Source organism: Nesoenas mayeri (genome assembly GCF_963082525.1).
Source record: "Nesoenas mayeri genome assembly, chromosome: 5".
In the NCBI taxonomy this organism is placed as follows: Eukaryota; Metazoa; Chordata; class Aves; order Columbiformes; family Columbidae; genus Nesoenas; species Nesoenas mayeri.
This window is the reverse complement of record NC_137548.1, coordinates 18,522,290-18,542,499: the sequence shown is the minus strand read 5'-3', so window position 1 is coordinate 18,542,499 and position 20,210 is coordinate 18,522,290. Positions and strand designations below refer to the sequence as shown.

General features: G+C 42.2%; 2 protein-coding genes across 6 annotated transcripts in view; one reads left to right on the top strand and one right to left on the bottom strand.

Annotated features, from left to right (window-relative positions):
• Window positions 1-204: 204 nt before the first annotated feature.
• Window positions 205-9,596, top strand: PSMC1 (proteasome 26S subunit, ATPase 1). Of its 2 annotated transcripts, none has more exons than XM_080346112.1 (11): window positions 205-370; window positions 1,003-1,056; window positions 1,884-1,980; window positions 2,397-2,521; window positions 3,037-3,222; window positions 3,419-3,547; window positions 4,407-4,503; window positions 4,681-4,870; window positions 6,102-6,253; window positions 7,963-8,117; window positions 8,909-9,596. In XM_080346112.1, exons 1-11 carry the CDS (start codon window positions 368-370, stop codon window positions 9,041-9,043), a joined length of 1,323 nt encoding a protein of 440 aa, XP_080202238.1. In that variant the 5' UTR covers window positions 205-367; the 3' UTR covers window positions 9,044-9,596. The 2 variants fall into 2 exon arrangements, with proteins under 2 accessions (XP_080202238.1, XP_080202239.1); XM_080346113.1 differs by lacking the exon at window positions 205-370 and adding an exon at window positions 769-805.
• Window positions 9,597-11,830: 2,234 nt separating this feature from the next.
• NRDE2 (NRDE-2, necessary for RNA interference, domain containing) overlaps window positions 11,831-20,210 on the bottom strand; it is a 34,810-nt gene continuing 26,430 nt past the window's right edge. For 2 of the 4 annotated variants that reach the window (XM_080345489.1, XM_080345491.1), the window contains exons 12-14: window positions 18,241-18,379; window positions 13,239-13,310; window positions 11,831-12,582 (exon numbers count right to left, since the gene is read on the bottom strand). In XM_080345489.1, coding sequence (XP_080201615.1) covers window positions 12,457-12,582; window positions 13,239-13,310; window positions 18,241-18,379 — 337 coding nt within the window. In that variant the 3' untranslated portion in view covers window positions 11,831-12,456. Of the gene's footprint in view, window positions 12,583-13,238; window positions 13,311-17,802; window positions 17,951-18,240; window positions 18,380-19,181; window positions 19,198-20,210 lie in introns of those variants that run through there. The other 2 variants (XM_080345490.1, XM_080345492.1) reach the window with 2 other exon arrangements.

Sequence of the window (20,210 nt, the reverse complement as noted above, 5' to 3'; positions counted from 1 at the left end):
CCGAGAGGGCCGCGGCTCCCAGCTGCAGCGGCGCGGAGCCCCCTGCCGCTCGCTGCCGGCCTCACACTCCGAGCGGCCGCCGCTCCTGCCTGCGCCGCCCGGGCGGCTCCGCGGGCGGACGGGCCGGGCCGGGCCCCGGGCCAGCACGGACAGCTGCCCGGCCGCGGGGGGCGTGAGGGGACCGACAACCGCCCGCGGTCACGTGACCCGCTGCCCCGCGCCGCTCGCCGTTGCCCCGCGCCGCTCGCCGTTGCCCCGCCCACGCCGCGCTCCGCGTTTGGCCCTCGCCGCGCCCCGTAGTGACGCGGCTGCTGTGTCCCTCGTCGGCCGCCGTCGGGGCGGCACTTCCGGAGCGGGCAGCGGCAGGATGGTGAGACAGCAGCCGGGCCCGGGAGCGGCCGTGCGGGGCGGGGGCCGGGATGGGGACGGGGACGGGGACGGGGACGGGGACGGGGACGGGGACTGGGACTGGGACTGGGACTGGGACTCTGCCCCCCCGGCCTTCTCAGCCACCCCCGCCAGCGCCCGGGGCTTTGCGGAGTCGCCGCCGGCGCGGGGCCGGAGTGCGGCCTGTAGGGCTGCGCCGTGCGGGGCTGTGAGCGGGAGCTGCCGGAGCAGAGCGGGGTTGTGGCCGGGCGGGCGGGCGTCGCGGCGGCGGGTCGGGCTTGTGCCGGCAGCAGCGCCGGTTCCTGCGGCTGGCGCTGGAAGGGCAGGGGGAGCGGCCGGGACGGAGCGGAGGAGCAGCTGTCGTGGTGCCCAGCGATTTGCACTAGCGAGGAGTGAGCCCGAACTGCCGTGTAGCGAGGTGGTGCCAGGCGCGTCCCTCCCTGCCTCGTAAACCCACTTTTCTCTTTATTCACTGTCTTTTGACACGTAATCAGATTTATTAGTACTTTGTTTAGATAGGAGAAATCTAATTATGATATTTGTTTACATGGAACTGTCCATAGATTTCAAGATTAATAGCAGCGATTTGGTTTTGTTTGTTTTTGTTTTGCGTAGGGTCAAAGTCAGAGCGGTGGACACGGCCCTGGCGGTGGCAAGAAGGATGACAAGGTAACTAAAAGCTTTAGTTTACTGAAATGCCTTTACTTACAGGATGAACTACAGGTGTGCTGCTACAGAGGCTGCCCGCAATATGCTTTATTTTACTTTTTTTTTTCCCTTGTACTTGGAACCACATAAAATTATGCTTTTACTAGTTGTGATGAAATGTTTTATCTCTCCTGGGTGCACAGTGGGGGAAACTGGTTGCAGTTCAAAAATAGAAAAGGGGGCTTAACTATAAAGAGAAAGAAAAATTATTTGGCAGTAGTAATTTATTTTTTAAAACAATGAAACTATAAATCTGTCTGTCTTAGGAAGGACTAGTTGCCTTCAATCTGTCACTTAAGTGACTGGTTTTACTTTGAAAATGACATCATACTGTCACCTGCATGAGGTCTGTACTCTGTGGCCCCTTGGAGGCCTCTCCATTTTCCTTTGGAGGTGGAGGCACAATGTCCATGCCCAGTGATGTCTCAGCCGGCAAACTGAAAGCACGTTACCTGTTGGTTAAAATGCAACAGAAATGATGTGGTTCGGTATTTTCCTTGTCCTTTCATGAATGAGTTTTGTTTGTGATTTACTTCAGGCTTCTGTGTTCCATATTCACTGAAAATGGGCAGAAATCTAAATAAGAAAGAGGGATGTAAAATAAGCAGAAGATGTTTTTCAATTTTCTTGAAAAATAAGAATAGTATTCCTTTTAGGCTTCTCGCTATATACCATAAAGGAAACAGTTTTGTTATGTAGCCATTCAGCTGAAGTTGGGCTCTTACTCAGTCTGTGTTCCTAACGTCTGTGTGTATTTTTTCATTGTTAATATTCACTTTGTGAATAAGGATAAGAAGAAGAAATATGAACCTCCAGTTCCAACCAGAGTGGGGAAAAAGAAGAAGAAAACAAAGGGACCAGATGCTGCCAGCAAACTGCCCCTGGGTAAGCATTCTGCCTGCCCCAGCAGCCCCGTGGCCTGTCCTCTCTTCCAGGAGCACTGGGCTGTCCTCTCCCCTAGATCTGGCTCTTTATACATTGCAAATGATTAAAGAGAAGGGCAATTGTAATTTTATTTCTAATTAACGTAAAAACACAAAATAAGATTATTGTTATGCAAGATGCAGCCTGTAAATTCCTTGGTAAGAGAGAGAGAAATTGAAATGAGGAGAAATGCAGGGGAAGCATTATCTTTAAAAATGCTTTTACCTAGAATTATAATGGGACAAGTAAAACAGTGACTGCTGCTCATATAGAAGTTATTGTCAGAACACAAAGCAGAATTCCTGGTAATGAATTAGTGAGTAGCTGGTACCATGCCAAACTTGCTCTAAAATGTTGTGATTCTACTCTGATTACAGTGACTCCTCACACACAGTGCAGACTCAAATTGCTGAAATTGGAGAGAATTAAAGATTACCTCTTAATGGAGGAAGAGTTTATCAGAAATCAAGAGCAGATGAAACCTTTGGAAGAAAAACAAGAGGTGAGGTTTGAGTGAACTGTTACTTCCAATATTACAGCAGGTGCTCTAATGTAAACTACTTCATACAAAAGCAATGGAAATAAAGTGCCGCGAATGTGTAAGTCAATACAAATATATAACTTAGAATTCTTCATTAAGTCTTAATTACTGTCCAGAAAATGGGATTTTTTTCTTACCAGTTTAATGGTTTTAGTCCAAGCATGGATTACAACAGATGAGGCCACAGTGGCTACTTGTTTCTTAGTTGTCTGTCAAAGTGCAGCTCCCAGATACCCATCCATAGAGAAAGACAGAATATTCTCGCCGTGCACATTCCTATAGGAACCTCCACAGGGTAGCACTGAAGTAACAGTGAATTTTGTTACTGGCCTGTGCTTCTATGTCTGTTGGGGCAGCAAAACAACAATAGCAAAGACTGGTTCTGTTACGTTTGGTGTGAACTGTTGAGCCAGTGTTGCACAGGAATGTTTTTGCCCTTGTTCTTGAGTTGTTTGTTGGATTCTTCTTGACAACAGGAAGAAAGGTCCAAGGTGGATGATCTGCGGGGAACCCCAATGTCTGTGGGTACCTTGGAGGAGATCATTGATGACAACCACGCTATCGTGTCCACATCAGTAGGATCAGAACACTACGTCAGTATTCTGTCTTTTGTGGACAAGGACCTGCTAGAGCCAGGCTGCTCTGTTTTGCTAAATCATAAGGTGAGTTGTTCTTATAAAATGAAGCACAAGTTGTTGTGCTGTTTTTAACTGGCCTTTTCTTGTTCCTGAGAATCCCAGGTCTGAGAGCTAATGCTGTTTATTTCACACACCTAAATATATGGGCATTGTGTTTAGACTTGTATTAAAAATGCTGCTTGCTTTTTTTTTTTTTGACAACTCTTAATACTTGAATTAGGTTCATGCTGTGATAGGTGTCCTGATGGATGACACAGACCCGTTAGTTACTGTGATGAAAGTTGAGAAAGCTCCTCAAGAAACATACGCTGACATCGGTGGCCTTGACAACCAGATTCAAGAAATCAAGGTATTCAGATGTACTAATTCACACTGTTAAGTAAGCTAGCAGTGTAGGTGGTGTGCTGTTTGTTCACAAGAACAGAACTAAATGGTGTTCGTGTACTGCTCTTTTGTATCTTGCCAGTTCATTTCTGGGTTTGATTTTGCTAGACAGAAACTCTTAAGTCAGTAGGATAGCTGTTCACAAACTGTACCTTTCACAGTTGCTGTGGAATCTGTAAAGCACTGAGATCATAAAATCTCTGCAATAACTTAATTTTATTTTCTGACTTATAAAGTGATTGTTTGTTCCAAAATGAAAGTTAAATTCTAAAAAATGCAGAGGTCATTTTGAGTGTCTGATGCTGTGCGATCCAAGGGGTTTGCGGGGGGGCTGTTCGCTTGGTCTGTGTTGTTGGTTGGTTTGTTATCCTACCAGCAGAGCTCTGTCTGAACCCTGGTGAACTCAGCTCTTTTGCTTTGGGTGGGCAAAATCACAAACGCTCTTAAAATACTGATCTGTGGTATGTGGTAACTTGTGGAAGGTGTCCTTTGGTAAAAGGTCCCCTACCCCGCAGTCCTCTGTGTTTGGGAGTCAGGAACTCCCAAGTTCTAAATTCAGCATGATGATTTCGGTTGGAGGAGGAGGAACACTCACTGCTTCTCTTCCACATGTCAAGTGGAAACAATAGGAAGACCTCTTCAAATAGAGTAGTTGCCTTGGAACTAGAGGCAACAGAAAGACATAATTTTCAGGGTCTGTTGTGAAATTAGTGAAGTTCTTTTTGCCTTTATTTCTGTTATTAAAGCTATTCTCAGGATCCCCATGGAATTTCGGTGCAGAGTGCTCACTGTAAAACCTCAGTTTCATTTTTCTTGTGCTGCAGGAGTCTGTGGAGCTTCCTCTCACCCATCCTGAATACTATGAAGAGATGGGTATAAAGCCACCCAAAGGAGTCATTCTGTATGGCCCACCTGGCACAGGTATCTTGTAGTACAGTAACAACTGTGCTGAGCTAACCCAAGTAAAATAAATTATGCTTGCTTAGTATTAAACCGTTGCCAAGTTTGTCACAAATTTCTTATGATTGTTATGTTAAAGCACTGGGGTTTTTTTTTGCCTGCAAACTAATTACAGTATTTCTGTCCAACTGAAAACAGGTAAAACTTTACTAGCCAAAGCAGTGGCAAACCAAACTTCAGCAACCTTTCTGAGAGTGGTTGGCTCAGAACTTATACAGAAATACCTGGGTGACGGTCCAAAGCTCGTGCGTGAACTGTTCCGTGTGGCTGAAGAGCACGCGCCATCCATTGTCTTCATTGATGAGATCGATGCCATCGGTACAAAGAGGTACAGGACTCTGGCTCCCACTTCACTCGCAAGTATTGTGAGGGACAATAGAAAGTTTACTAGAAACACTTCTTTGGATCTATACTGATATTTGGTTTCATAGCTCTGCTGCCATTTTCATTATACTCTATTTGATGTAAGCATTTTTTAACAAGTAAAACTTCAAATAACTTCTTTGAAACTAAAATATATCACAACCTTTTCATGTTAAAGAGATATGACAATAGATAATCTCTGTTCTCTTGCTAGCTGGTACCATCTGTATGATAGAATGTGTCAAACAGAAGGGCACATTGTGTGTAAGTTCACATGGTGTACTTGAAGTGCAAATCCAAATAAACAGTAATTGGCTTTAGTGGTTCAACAGTAAAGCAGTGTACTTAACACAGAGTTTATCCATTTATCACTTTTCTCTTGCAGGTAGGTGAGTAAATACGTACAAATTTTTAGAACATTATGTGATAAGCTACAGAGTGCAATGTCGTGGATGTGGAATTTGAGAAGCATTGTGTGTGTCGCACTAAACTGTTGTTAAGCCTCTGTTCGAATTGTATTACTTGGAAAAATCGTTAGGCTGACTGGAACTGTCCAGTACACAGAGTCTTTAAAGTAGTCAAATGTGTCATAGGTGCTCATGTAGTAGTAGTCAAATGTAGTCAAAGGTGCTCATACATGTTACTACTACAGAGCTACTAGCCTGAAGGTCCAGGATGAGGCAGCTTCTGCCCTGTGTGTTTCAGCATACGTAGAAAGGATTGGACTGATGGTGAAGTGTGTAACACATGGAATTCTTCATTAATGAAGAATCTGGGTGCCAGTAAGGGCAGAGTTAAACCAGGGGCCACATTAGTAAGGCCGGAGGGTGTACAGTTACAACTATGTGCATAAGGAAGAACATGAGATTCCCAAATACATAACAAACTTGGGAAAAGGGCAGATTTCCTTCACGTGATTGCTGTTACTTCCCCTACCTACAAGAATAGTTCATTATCTCTTTCCTTACCTATGTGTCAACAATACAATTATGAAAAGCTGCTTTTTTTCTTTTCTATGGGTGATCATTGAATTAAAAAAAAAAATCTGTTATGGATGTTTAAGAAAAAAAAACAACAAACCAAACCAAAAACACCACAGCTACCACACAGTATTTGTGTAGATATTTGTGGCAGTTACATGATGCATGTTCTTAAATTTGCATAGTGCTTTTTCTGACAATAGTGTTTTCTTACAGGTATGACTCAAATTCAGGTGGCGAGAGGGAAATCCAGCGTACAATGCTGGAGCTGCTGAACCAACTGGATGGGTTTGATTCTCGAGGGGATGTTAAAGTTATCATGGCAACAAACAGAATAGAAACACTGGACCCAGCTTTAATTAGGCCAGGTAAGAGACTTCCCACTGTGTGTGCTTTAAGTCACTCTTCTTGGGACTTGTCATAACTCATCAAACATGGACTAGTAAAAAGAGGGCAAGTTATGCCTTGTCTGTATTCATATACGGTTGTGTTGGTGTATCTGTTAAAACCAGAACCCATTCAAAAGTTTCCAGATGGGAGAAAAACCTATGAAAGAGACAAAATGTACTAATTCCTCTTATATATACATAAACAATTTGAATATTCTTCTTTCGTATTAAGATGGCACAGCTGTTTTAAGTGATTGCAAAGGCAAGCCATAGTGCAGCAGCATCCCGTTAGGGATGGTTGGGCAGTGTCACCTGTGCCTCACAGATGTGACGACTAAAGCCTGAACAAGGAGATACTGGATTTTGATGCAAGGAAACCCATCTGCTTCTGTACTGACCTGGCATTCTGCTGTCATCTGGGGGATGAGTCAGGGAGAAGTAATATCTTACTCTGATGTGACATACGTATTACTTGTTGAGCCAAGAGCTTCAACAGCCACGAGTCGTATTTTTAAATGGCCGCTAAAATGTACCAAAACATAGTAGTATCTGTGGGGTCTGTTAAACCAGAACTTTGAAAGCAACATGGAGATCGAAGGACAAAGCTAAGCCTCCTGTAGTGTCCTCAGGTCAATCCTAAGTATTGAGGAGGTTGTAAAGATATTCCTTCTAAAGTAGCAGAGGTAAGATAGAGAGTAAAGATAAGGTGATTTTATCAAATAACTATCTGAACAGTCACTAGACTGTATAGACCCAAGGAGTTTAGGAAACACCTCTGTGGTATGAAGTTGCTGAGGCGTGTGTTTTTTTTCAAAAGGTCTGGTTTTGTCACCATCTTAGCTTTGCTCCTCCAAATCAAAACCATCTGCTGTTTGAGTACAGAAGAGAAAATACTGTACTAGTATTATGATCTAAAATTTGTTGGAAGGAGACTTCCTACACCTATTGTGTATTTCAATTATAGCCATTGCTTGTGCAACAAGGGCACTTCTAACAGCTCGGTAGGCTGATTTACCACTGTCTATAATAGTCTGGAATATTTTATGTGGTGCCATCAACCCTTCTTAGAAAAGATACTGTAAAGAAAAATAGGAGTGATCTGGAGATGGAAAATATGTTTTAAAAAGATTGCTCATTAAAGTTGGAACAATGAGTACCAGAACATCCAAAGTCTCTACTGACATAAAGGAGACATCTGGTAGGGACTTGCAACAGAACATCTTAGGCAAAGCCTTCCTTCTTCAGTTCGGCTTTGGGGATTTTTTTTTAGGAGGTTGGTTATATAGGAAGAGTTCTTCAGGTTGCCACACTGACTTGTGTGTGTGTGTGGCAGAAAATTCAGAGCTAAATGTAATCTCGAGAGTAGAACAAAATTTATTACAAAAGCTTAAGTTTTTTATTAATACATTTCTGTGCTATCACAAATTGGGGTTTTTTAATGAAGCTACAGGTTTTCATGCTTCCAGGTGAGGTGTCTCTTCCCTACAACGACACAGACTTTCAGCAGCACAGCACTTTTCAGTTCCAGTAGCTTCCTCTTCATTACAAACAGAATAATCTGATTGCGCTTTCTACTCTAACACGATTGTGAAGAAACTGTTGCTGTCAGTCTGGCCTTGGCATGTTCTTCCTGCTCTGTCTGCAGTAGCCGTGTGTCAAAAACCTGACTGAAGTTCTGTTTTGCACAGGACGCATTGATAGGAAAATAGAGTTCCCTCTGCCTGATGAAAAGACCAAGAAACGAATCTTTCAGATTCACACAAGTAGGATGACGTTGGCAGATGATGTGACTTTGGATGAGCTGATTATGGCAAAAGATGATCTCAGTGGTGCGGATATTAAGGTGAGTGTACATCAGCGTTGTTACGCTTCAAAAGACAAATGAAATTTCATTTTTAACTGCATGCAGAAATGTTGTGGCAATTACCTGTGGCTACATCACTCAGGGACCATTGGGTGGCTTTAAAGTGCCTTTTCTGAGTGTCACATGCTCAGCTTTATGAATGGGAAACTTATCAAAATTGCAATTGTGATGTACCTTGTTTTGGTAAGAGTATGTACCTGTGTTACCTGAATATGAAATTTTAAAAGTAGCAAAGTGGAAAATAGAAGAGGGATGTAGAATCTCACACAAACATGCGAGATATCTGAAACGTTACTCAGGACAGTGCAGGATAAGAAGCATTTTTATAGACTGGTGCGAGTAGATACAAATGCAACTGTAGATGAGGAGGCTTCAGACACACAGTCTGATGGTCTGAAGCAGAAAGCGTTCTTGCTGGAGTTACCACACTAATGAGCTTCACCAGACATGACATGATATTACCCTGTCACCTCACTGTTAACAGAGTTGGATGCATTTGTTCCTCGCAGGAGGCAAACTGTTGTTAGGAAGTGGCCTTTCTGCCATGGCAGCAGTACTCTGGTGACGGAAGTACTCATCTAGCTTTATCCAGATAGCTTTCTGTGCCTCAGTGCTACTCAACAGTATCAAATGTAAGAATGTAAATGTTGTTAACACTGCACTTCTCCTAGGAGTCAGTCAGAGCAGTGTGAAGGTGCTGCTGTCTTCTGAGCTGTGACCTGCAGGCGCTGCACAGAGCCAGTAACAACTTTTTGCTTTCTCTGTTGCAGGCAATTTGTACAGAAGCTGGATTGATGGCTCTGAGGGAACGGCGAATGAAAGTCACTAATGAAGACTTCAAAAAGTCTAAAGAGAATGTTCTTTACAAGAAGCAGGAGGGAACACCTGAGGGATTGTACCTTTAAGCCATCTGTCTCTTGGGGAACGATCAGGAACGCTGTGTTAGTGACAGTCTTGTGTACAACCACAGTCTAGCTCATTTTTCTTCTTGCAGAGTTTAAATCCTAGTGGACTGTGGGTTTTCAGTCAGTGTAACACTTCATTTCCAAATAAAACATGCATTTGAATGGAACTGGTTTGGTGGCAAAGACCTGCTGTTTACCTGGAACTGTCTGTTCCTTTACATGGACTCGCTTCCAAGAAAAAAGGCGAGTGCCATGAGTGACTGTCTCAGTGATCCAAGCACACTGTGACACAACAGCAACGAGTGTGTGAGCAGGTTCCCTACTGTGGGTAGTCAGGGACAACTACTGTGTCATTGCTGCTGTTCTTCAAAGTACTTTTACTTTTCCATCTCTTTTTAGTGGCTAAGTAACTAGGACAAAAGTCACTGTTGCATAACCTCAGTGTCCTAAGTCATGTATACATAAAAATTAATAAAACATGGAGCCTTAATGGTACCTGTCTCTCTCTAGCACTTGTGCAACCTGGGGCTAGATGCAGGTGCTGTTAAGGCACCCACCCTGGCAGTGTGTGGTTTGCCATGCAGAGAAACCCAAACTACGTGTCACAGGGTTGCTGTTCTGCAGTGTCATCTGAAAATGAATTCTTCCCCTCTGAACAAATCCGTTGCCTCCAGCTCCATCCCCATAGGAGCCGGATTCCTATTTTGCTACATTGTAGTGATGCAAATACAGCTTATGAAGTGTGTAGTGTACATCTAAGTAATTAATTTGCAAATGTGGTACAGGTGCTTCTTAAAGTTTATGTGAAGATCCGTACACCGAACCATTAATCACTGTGCCGTCTTTGTTCTGGAAACTTTCTGTGGGAGCAAATGCTGGCCAGTAACAGCCATTGGAGAGCTACACAGCGATCCCTTCAGTCACTGCCAGTGCTGTAACAACAATGGTGGCAGCAAGGCCAAGAGATTTTGTTTTTCTGTGTAGAAATTATGTGGTTCATTGTTAAAAACAAACCCTACAAATGAATGGAGCCTTTTATTTAATCTGGATGACAGGAACCCTGAAATAGAGTTGTTTTTCATCTGGAGATGATAGAAAAACAACAAGCAAAGTTTATTACCCATTCTCACAAGCCTTATGAGATCCGTCTCTTTGGAGAGGTCACAAAAAGCCAGTGATTTTTTTAGCACTTTCTAATCATGGCAGTTGATCTCACCATCGCTTGAGGGGCCGACGAGCTTTATGAGATGCATGGTGAGCAAGGCTTTTTTTATGTGGGACATGGCTGTTCACACTGGCCAGAAGTAACAACCACAAAGAGGTGGTTCAGCTGACGGAAGAAAAACTGCGATGGATTAATAACCCAAGGAGTGCGTTCTGGTACAGTGCTGCAACAGTAACTGAAAAAGAAATATATTTGGAAATTAAATTCCTACCTTATGCAACAGAATTTAACTTCTGCCACTCTCTCCAACATTTCTGAACCTGAGTGAGTAATAAAGATCGGGAGAAAGTCAACAGCAAGTATATTCCCCATAAGGGCAGAAAAAGCTCCTGGGGTCTGACTGAAAAGGCAGCACTTAATCCACGAGCTCTGGTCAGTGGAGCAGCCCCTGGCCACCCCAAGTGAAGGCAGCAGCATGAACCCAGCATGGGGAGCAGCACCCAGGGGAGGGGACGCATGGAAGAGACAAGTGACTCAAAGAGGAGTCACCACCATCACTGGAGGTTTTCAAGATGTAACTGGAGAGGGTGCTGGAAAAATCTCACCTGGGCTCCCTGTCCCAAAAAAGGTTGGACCAGATGATCTTTCGAGGCCCCTCCCAACCTGGGCTGCTCTGTGATTCTATGAAACACAATTAGGAGCACAATCAAGCTTCCCCGCACCGTGCCCCTTCCAGGTCTTTAAGGGAAATGGCATTTTGCTTTGATGGGAGAGCAAAATCGAACACAATTTGTGATGGTGCTGTTCAGTGCACACAGTAACTTCTACCTCCAGTGCAGGAGCTCTGTCATTTTGGAAAGAAGAATGGATTTTTAAAACCATTTTATACCATCACTTGCGCCACTGTGAAATGGCAAGGCTTTTAGAAAGTGCTGTAATACCATTTAAAATTCTGCATATTCGCTGTAAGATTAAAATAATTTTAGAAAGGAATAAACAAAGTGCAGCCTAAATTAAAATATAATAAATCTTGCATTGTGCTGCTACAGGCACCACCGAGCCAGAGATTGTATGGCTTTGTCCAGTCATAGTTTTCTGTGTAATCAGATCTCACCAGCTGGATGATCCCGATTGTTTTAGTGTTGTGACAGTTTTCAGTTTTCTCCTGGAAAACCTCTGAAAGAGTTTTGGATATTCAGGAGCGGCAGGTACCCTCTTCCCGACAAAGACCCAGTTTCTGAGTGCTTGGGTCTCAAGAGTAGGGATGCTGAACAGTCTTTCACGTATTTCAGCATATTCTGTTTTATAAAATAAATACATATATTTAAATTGTTACCGTATTGCTTATTACTTCTCTAGGAACTTGCCTACAGACTGTTAGAATGGAAACTAAAGTCATGTTTTGACTACTCTGCCTTCTTTGGTGAGGATTAAATACAGAGCAGACCTCTGCTTCTGTTATGATGATTGCCTGTACTTGGGTCAGAAGAGAGTCATCAATCACAAACACTTGTTTAAAAATGAGCTGCTTAGAAGTGCAATATGAATATAATTTCATTTTTAATACACTTACAGTACTACTAAATCAAGAAATAAAAATCCAAGTTACTTTTGAATTTTCAAATATTCAGGTATATTTTTCAGAAATATTCGTATTAAAATGGTCATCTGTCAAAACATACAAATACAAGTCCAAAATAGGTGTCTGCTCAAGCAAAGATTCAGCTTTTACTAACAGTTTATGTACAGATGTAATGCCTGTTTGAGTTGGTAGTTATATATACACACGCAGGCATACCAAGCTGAAGGAAATTACTGAAGTCTGCCAACTGGGGAACAGCGAAGCATCCATCTGGCAGATGTTTATTTCCTGTGCTGCTCACCAAACCATAGTTGGCATGTCCTGAATGTCTACTGAACTCCAGGGAATGTAATTTCAAACAATAGAATAAGAAATATGGGCAACATTCAACAAGAGGATATTTATAAGAGGGTATCCTTCTGTGGGAGACAGCAATACTTCAGGGAAATTGATGCATTTTTGTGGGCAAAATGCAGTACTTGATTCCGGAATACTTGCAGCAGCTAGCAGAACTCCATTTTGATAGCAATTTATATAAAAGCTTAAAAAAAAAAAAAAAAGTATATAGTACCCAAGTCCCAACAGAGTTCCCGTTCGAAAAGAGACAGGTCTAACTTAGTTTTGGAACTTGCTTCTGTGCATTCTCCACTCAGCTACAGTCTTCTTTTAAACCTCTAACAGCAGATCCAGCTCTTCCATCGGTACCCGCAGTCTCAGTTCTTTTTCTGTCATTAGATCAAGCGTCTCCTGCAGCTGATCAGGGAAGTACTCTACTGCATCCAAATACAGCACCTAGAAAGATAAGGAGAACGTTTTCTCTGCCATCTTTCTACCATAGCAAGAAACACAGTATAAAGAAGTATGCAGATATGCAAACAACTCTGCAGCAAGAGGAAATATCATACACTTTTAAAAATAACACAAACAGAATTAGTACTTCTACAGTGACAGAAATGTAGATGTTTAATCAAGTATTTTCCAATTCTTATGAAATAATTTTATTCAAAGAGATGAAACATAGGTCAGGAGGTGCTGGGGCATTTGCAGCATATACAGACATTACCTGAAGAGATGCAGGTGCTCCTGAATAATTTGTTATACTATTAACTAAATACATTTTTACTTGCCTTATATTTCTGCTACTACCATGCTCATGATAAAGCACGGTCTGAAAGACACGATCACTTCTAGACCACAGAGGGGAATTTATTGTCTCCTGGCCTCATGCAATGCAATACCTTTCTGTTCTGCAATGCAAACAGCACTCACCACTATCTTTGTTTCCATTTCAGATGCATCTCTCATTTGCAGAAAATCTTACAGTACTTCTCCTTCAGAAATCTCTCATTTGCATATAACTCATTACAACTACTAAATTCTAACTGTTTTTAATAAAGAACTTCAAAAATTAGAGTATGATGACAACTTTATATTTTTTCCATGCTTACCTTTGCCCAAGGACAGTTTTGAAGGGCTTTATAAAACAATCCTTTACTTTTTTCTTTGTTTCCTACTGAAGCCTGTGAGAGAAAAAACATGCAATAATAGCTGAAATAATGAAACTATTATCTCTGAGACAAAGAAATTACTGCTGAAAAGCTCAGTGTACCTCTGCTGAAAAATCCCTATTACTACACATTATGGTAGCTATGAATTTGACAGGTTACACTCTTCAATGTAATGCAAGAGATGTCTTTAAGGAGTTTCAGGGCTTTACCTGTAAGACAAATAACAGAACCAAGACAAGCAGAAAGAGCTTCTGCTGAGTGTTTTCGCTGAAGTCAGTGCCTTAGCATATATTTGACAATAACACTCCAATGGGCAAGAGTGCAAGCTGTTAACCAAAATGTATGCTTACACTACACAAGAGCACCTTTGGTACAGCGAAGGTGAAAATACATTATTGTAGTGCACTGAAGGGATCATGCACATTCATTTTCTTACTCAGAAGAAGCTTGTTAAGGTTGAATTGCCTTACATACAAAAATGGATATGTCAAATTAGTATCTCTCTGGAAGAGTTAAGACTTCCTCCTCAGATTATTCCTCAGACCTGTTCAGCTACGTGACACAAGTAGAGAGCACACAGCATCATGAAGTTTAAAAAGAGAAGAGAAGCAGAGTCCAGAGCACTGAACAGTCTCCTTAGCTAGAGTCATCCCAGTTGCAGATAGAAATAATTATGATTTCTTGTGAAGAAATCTTTAGAATTGGGCTACTTTCCAAAACACTTAACAAAAGGGGGGTTTATGACAAATCCAAAAAAAAAAAAAAAAAAAAAAAAAAGGCAGTAGTTCCAAAATAATGAAAACACATTAAATGTTTTGAGATCTTTGAAGAAGAGAACTTCAATCATGAGTTTACACTTTCTCTTGTTCTTCATTACTGCTGCTAAAAATCAGCAGGTTCCCTTGTCTGTTCTTAAAATCTAGAAACTCTTTTTCATATTGTTGCACTGGGTGTAGAAACTTGTGCTGTTCTGGTGTCACGATCTCTCTTAACTGAGGAGCAACGCATTTCACCTACTGGAAGCCCTGCCACCAGAGCTGTGCACCAGGATGCACATGGCACCTTCTGCAGCTCTGCCAAGAGCTTTCAGTGGCATACTGTCTCAAAGTTTTTCAGAGAATCGCAGAGGTTGGAAGGGACCTCTGCAGACCATCTGCTCCACCCACCCCTGCTCAAAGCTGGGTCAGCAAAAGCAGGCTGCTCAGAAGGATGTCCAGTTCGGTTTTGACTATCTCTACAGATGCAAACTGCATAATCTCTAGGGAAACTGTTCCAGTGTTTCATCACCCTCACAGTAAAGAAACCTTTTTATGTTTAGATGAAATTTTCTATATTTCAATTTGTAGCTATTGCCTTTTGTCCTGTCACTAAGCATCACTGAGAAGAGTCTGGCTCTGTCTTCTTCACACTCTTACATCAGGTATTTACATACTGAGGATGAACAACCGCAAGTCTCACAGCTTCTCCCTGTACAACACATGCTTCAGGTCCCTTATTCATCTTCATGGCTCTTGGCTATTCCAAGGGACCTTGACAAGCCAATGGCAGATTTGGTGCCATCAGCCACTTCACGTGATTTTGTATCAACCGCAAACTTGCTCACAGCACACTCTGTCATCATCCAGATCATTAATGAAGATGTTAAAGGGCGCTGGTCCCAATACCAGGCCCCAGTGGCTGGCCTGCAGCAGGAGCTTGTGCTGCTGGTGACAACGCTTTGAGCCTGGTGGTTCCGCCAGATTTCAGTCCACCTCACCACCCACTCCCCTAATCCATACCCCATCTGACTGTCTAGGAGGACATTAAGGGAGGCAGGGGAAAAGCCTTGCTGTAGCTGAGACAAACAACATCCACTGCTGTGCCCTCATCCACTGAGGCAGTCATCTCATCACAGCAGGCCAGCAGTCTGGTCAAGCATGATTTCATGAAAAAACAAACAGGAATTAAAGGGAAATAGTTTGTTTCAAAAATCTATACAAAAGCTTTGTGTTTTTAAACAGTTAAAAGCTTTTGCCCAAAATACCGAAGACTGAATATCTAGATGCAACCAAAGAGAAAACAGAGAGATCTACAAAACTTAGGGTAATACTGGACAATCACAACTACTTCTAAGACTACATCTGAAAATGTTGACGTTTCTAATTGATTTTGCTTCTCTGAACAATGTTATCCAAGGCTATTACTGTAAAAGTAGTATTTTCCTCCACATTATTAGCATCTAATAAGTATTCCTTCTTGTTCTTGTGAAAAAGAAAACTTCAGTGAATGAGTCATTAGTGATGAAATACACACTGTGTGATATGACTTGAACATTTGTGCATACTGGAGACTCATCAGTAGTTTGTAAAGAATAATAGTAATTCAATTGTACATTCCTATACAAAGTTGTCTAAAATATTTACAAGCATGTTTTTATGTAGAAATGGTCACAGCAACAGTCCCACACAAGAGATCCTCTCCAACATAAAATAAGAGTCTCTCGTTCCCCTGCCTCCTCCATATTTCACAGTCTGGTAACTGCTGATCCTCTGTGCCAACTTATTACACCAAAATACATGAACAGAGGAGTAATATTGTGGAATTAAATTCCTCCTACATGAGTCCCAAGCATTTGGTTTGTGCTTTCATCTTCCATAGTGTCTTTGGAGAAGCAAGAAAAGAACCAAGATGACAAAACTGCCTAAGTGAAGTTGATTTTATTTATGCACTTCCGTGGCAAACTACGAAAGAAATGAACATTATTGCTTTTTTATGTTATTCTGTAATGGCAGTTAGCATAACCTTTATATGCAGCTTTTAAGATTCAAAAAGATTGTGAAAATTCAAGACAAGTTATAAAAGCTATAGCTATGTTTTCCCTACCATGCATTTTATTTGTATGTGGATGGTGCCTTGCTTGACCCAATGTCAATCAAAAAAACCTTTGTCTCAGAAGGTTTTTATAATATGGAGAAAACAGAAAGAAGAAAAATATTTGAGGGGCCCATGTAAGTGTTTTCACCATATTCTTTATCCCACCATAAATAAAAAATATATTGAAGACCAGTTGAAATTGAACGTGGCAAGGGAAGTAAAAAAACAACAAAAAGGGCTTCTGTGAGTGCATACATAACAAAACCAAGGGTGGGGATAATGTGCGCCCACTGCTGAGTGAGACAGCAGACCTGGTTACACAGGACATGGAAAAGGCTGAGGTGTGAAAGGCCGCCTTTGCCTTGGTCTTTGATAGCAAGACTGGCCTTTGGGAATTCCAAGTCCCAGAGACTGGAGGGAACATGTGGAGGAAGGAAGATGTACCCTTAGTGGCAGAGGATCAGGTCAGGGAACTTAGACAAAAAGGACGTGTAAGTCCATGGGCCCTGGTGGAATGCCCCCACAGATGCTGAAGGAGCTGGCAGATGTCACTCTGAGGCCACTCTTGTTAATCTTGGATTGATCACAGCAACTGAGAGAAGTGTTCGAAGACTGAAGAAAGTCAAATGTCACTCCTGTTATCAAGAAGGGCAAGAAGCAGGACCCAGGAAACTACAGGCCAATCAGCCTCATCATGACCCCTGTGAAGATGAAAGAGCAACTCATCCTGGAAACCATTTCCAGGCACATGAACGAAAAGAAAATCATCAGGAGTAGTGAGCATGAATTGGCTAAAAGTCACGCTTGACCAACTTAATACACCGCTATGATGAAATGACTGGCCTGGTAGATGAGGTGAGAGCAGTGGACATTGCCTGCCTGGACTTCAGTAAGGCCTTTGACAGTCTCCCACAGGTTCCTCATAGACATGTAGCAGATGTAGGAACTGGATGAGCAGACAGTGAGTTGGACTGAAAACTGGGTTCACAGCTGTGCCCAGAGGGTGGTGATCCGTGGAACCAAGTTTAGTTGGAGGCCAGTAACTAGAAGTGTATCTCTGGGGTCAATATTGGGTCCAATCTCATTTAACATCTTCATTAATGGTCTCACTGATCTGGCAGAGTATACGCTCAGCAAGATTGCAGATGACAAAACTGAGTAGAGTGACTGATACACCTGAGGGTTTTGCTGCCATTCAGAGGGGCCACAACAGGCTGGAGAAATGGACTGACAGGAACATCATAAAGTTCAATATGGAAAATGCAAAGTCCTGCACCTGGGGAGGAACAACCCCACGCACCAATGTATGCTGGAGGCCACTCAGCTGGAAAGCAGCTTGGCAGAGAAGGACCTGGGGGTCCTAGTAGACACCAAGTTGAAAAGGAGCCAGCAACATGCTCTTGCTGCGAAGTGCTGATGGTATCCTGGGATGCATTAGGCAAAGCATTGCCAGCAGGTTGAGGGGGAGGATCCTTCCCCTCTGTTCAGCACTGGTGAGGCCACACGTGGCACAGTGTGCCCAGTTCTGGGCTTCCCAGTAAAAGACAGACATGGACATACCGGAGAGAGTCCAACAAAGGGCCACTAAGATGACTAAGGGACATGGGCATCTCTCCTATGATGAGAGGCTGAGAGAGTGGGGACTGTTTAGCCTGGAGAAGGAGGGAAGGGCGGATCTTACCAATGTATATAAATACCTAAAGGGAGGATGTAAAGAAGTGAGAGCCAGTCTCTTTCCAGAGCTGTCCAGTGGCAGGGCCAGAGGCAATGGACACAAACTGAAACACTGCAGGCTCTGTCTGAAGATCAGGAAACACTTTTTTACTGTGAGGGTTACTGACCACTGAACTTACATTAAAACTATATTGTCAGAAGCTATTACTCCTTCTAATCCACATGAAATACATTTTCCATAATATTCCCACCAATAAGGAGCATTACAAGTCAAATATAACACCTTGCCAATTGTATAGATATGGTAGCATGCAGTATTCCTTTTTTTTTTTTTTTTTAATACAGTATTGTGGCTGAGTTCATGAGAAATTCCAAATATGGTAAAAAAAAATTAGAACTGACACTCTCTTCTTACCAGAAAGTTCAAATACATTCTCCACAGCAGCGGACAATGGGTACCATTTTCACTCTGAACTGCATGTTCAAATAGAGCGATAATCCGATTTGTTAACCCAGTTTCAGGAATAGTGGAATGTATTTCACCAGCACCTGCCCTGAAACAGTGGAAAAAAGAAATGACAAAGCCTTAAATCCAAGCAGGAGGACCACATCCATGTAAGAGGAGGTACAGGTCAATGTGCTGTCTTTGTTCACATAGCACTGTATATAGACAGGTTTTTTCAGTTCATACTACAAGTTCTGAAAGTTATAAACCAGATTTTTAGCACTTGCTACTCTAATCAGCACATTTCGAAATACAAAAATCAGTTAATATTTCTGTGAAAATTCTTTTAGCATGTTGAAAAATTAACCCTGTCCAACTGGACAAGATCATTTCTCTTTGAGTACTATAACCCACTATCACATGATCTTAAAATAATTATCTTAGCCTTCATTGAAGATAATTTATCATTCTAAGCTTGGCATAATAGCTCAAACCAAATTATAGTCTTGGTCAGCAAGCCTTCTCATGGTGCTCAGGCAAACCTGTTCAAATTTACTCCTGGCACTTTTCTAAGACCATACACTGGTCTTGGATCAAGGCCTTGATTACAGCTCTGGATCTTAACCTTGATTACAATAATACTTTTCCTTTTCACCCAGAGATTCAAATCCCCTAAGTCCCAGGCATTAACACAAAAGCAGGTACGAGTTTTTCACTGAAGCACCTATTTTTATCTACAGCTGATACAGACTGGATTAGTTTTGACACTTGAGCTTGAAGAAACAGCCCGGAGCACTTATGGCAGCATCAATTCTGCCTGTGTGCATCCTCTTTGCCTGCCAGATTGTTCCACTCACCCTTAACACTTGCTCCTAACTTGCCTCTTCTTTCAAGGGTCTTTGAGGTCACGTCTCCTCTCATCTTAACCTTTGCCATGAGGAAAAATGATGTAATCTATGCTGCATGGAGTCAAACATTTGAAGCATTTTACCTCACACTGGCTTCTATAAGCTACTGTTTCACCCTTCATGTTCATTTCTTTAAATGAATTCCATGCACTTAAACAAGCAGAAATACAAAACAATAGGAAATAGTCACACACAGTACAGACATTTTCTTAGTTAGTCACAACATCATAAAAACATAAGTTTTATACTTGACTGATAGGCCATTTATCCCTCTGTTGGAGGAGTTCAGCTCTGCTCTTGCAACATCCAACTTGTCCCTACAAAAATATAACCTATAGGAAAGGCTATGCTAGCAAAGAACAATATGGAAAGGAGCTAAATGTGACAGAGAAAACAATCACTCTGGAATTTTAACATCATTTTCCAGTAACAGCAATGAAAATCTACCATAGTGTCAGTCTGTAATTAACAGTAAATCAAATTACAATCCTCCTTTACATTTGGTGGCTGTGGAATTCTTATTAGAGTTTAGGATGACACACACCGACTGCACAGGAATGTCACTCTCATGTATGCATGCCTGTTGCCAGACAGTGGCAATCAAAGCAGTGGGTGCACCGTCACTTCAAAGTATACTGATAATTTCATCAAGTGTGACTATTGTAAGCTGGCAGCTATGTAAAGCTTCCAGATACTTTCCTAGAAATCTCTGTTGCTATGTGCAGACACAAAGAACCAAGCTCCCAATGTTATCAGAGATGTTTAGGCAGCAGTGGATTGGTAGCTCCAAGCAATGTCAGACAATAGTTACAGACTAAACTTTAAGAACATACACCTCTGTTTCCCCACATGTCCTATCCATTCCTCCCTTCCTAGGAGCAAATTTCAGCCAAGGCTGCAGATTCAGGAAATTTCCAGCCTCTTTTACCTAGCAACAGCCCCACATGAAAACTAAACTCTCAAGTACTCACTATGGAAACTGCCACAACTGTGTTCTGTGATCCAGGAGTAAAGTAGGGCAGCGAGCTTAGT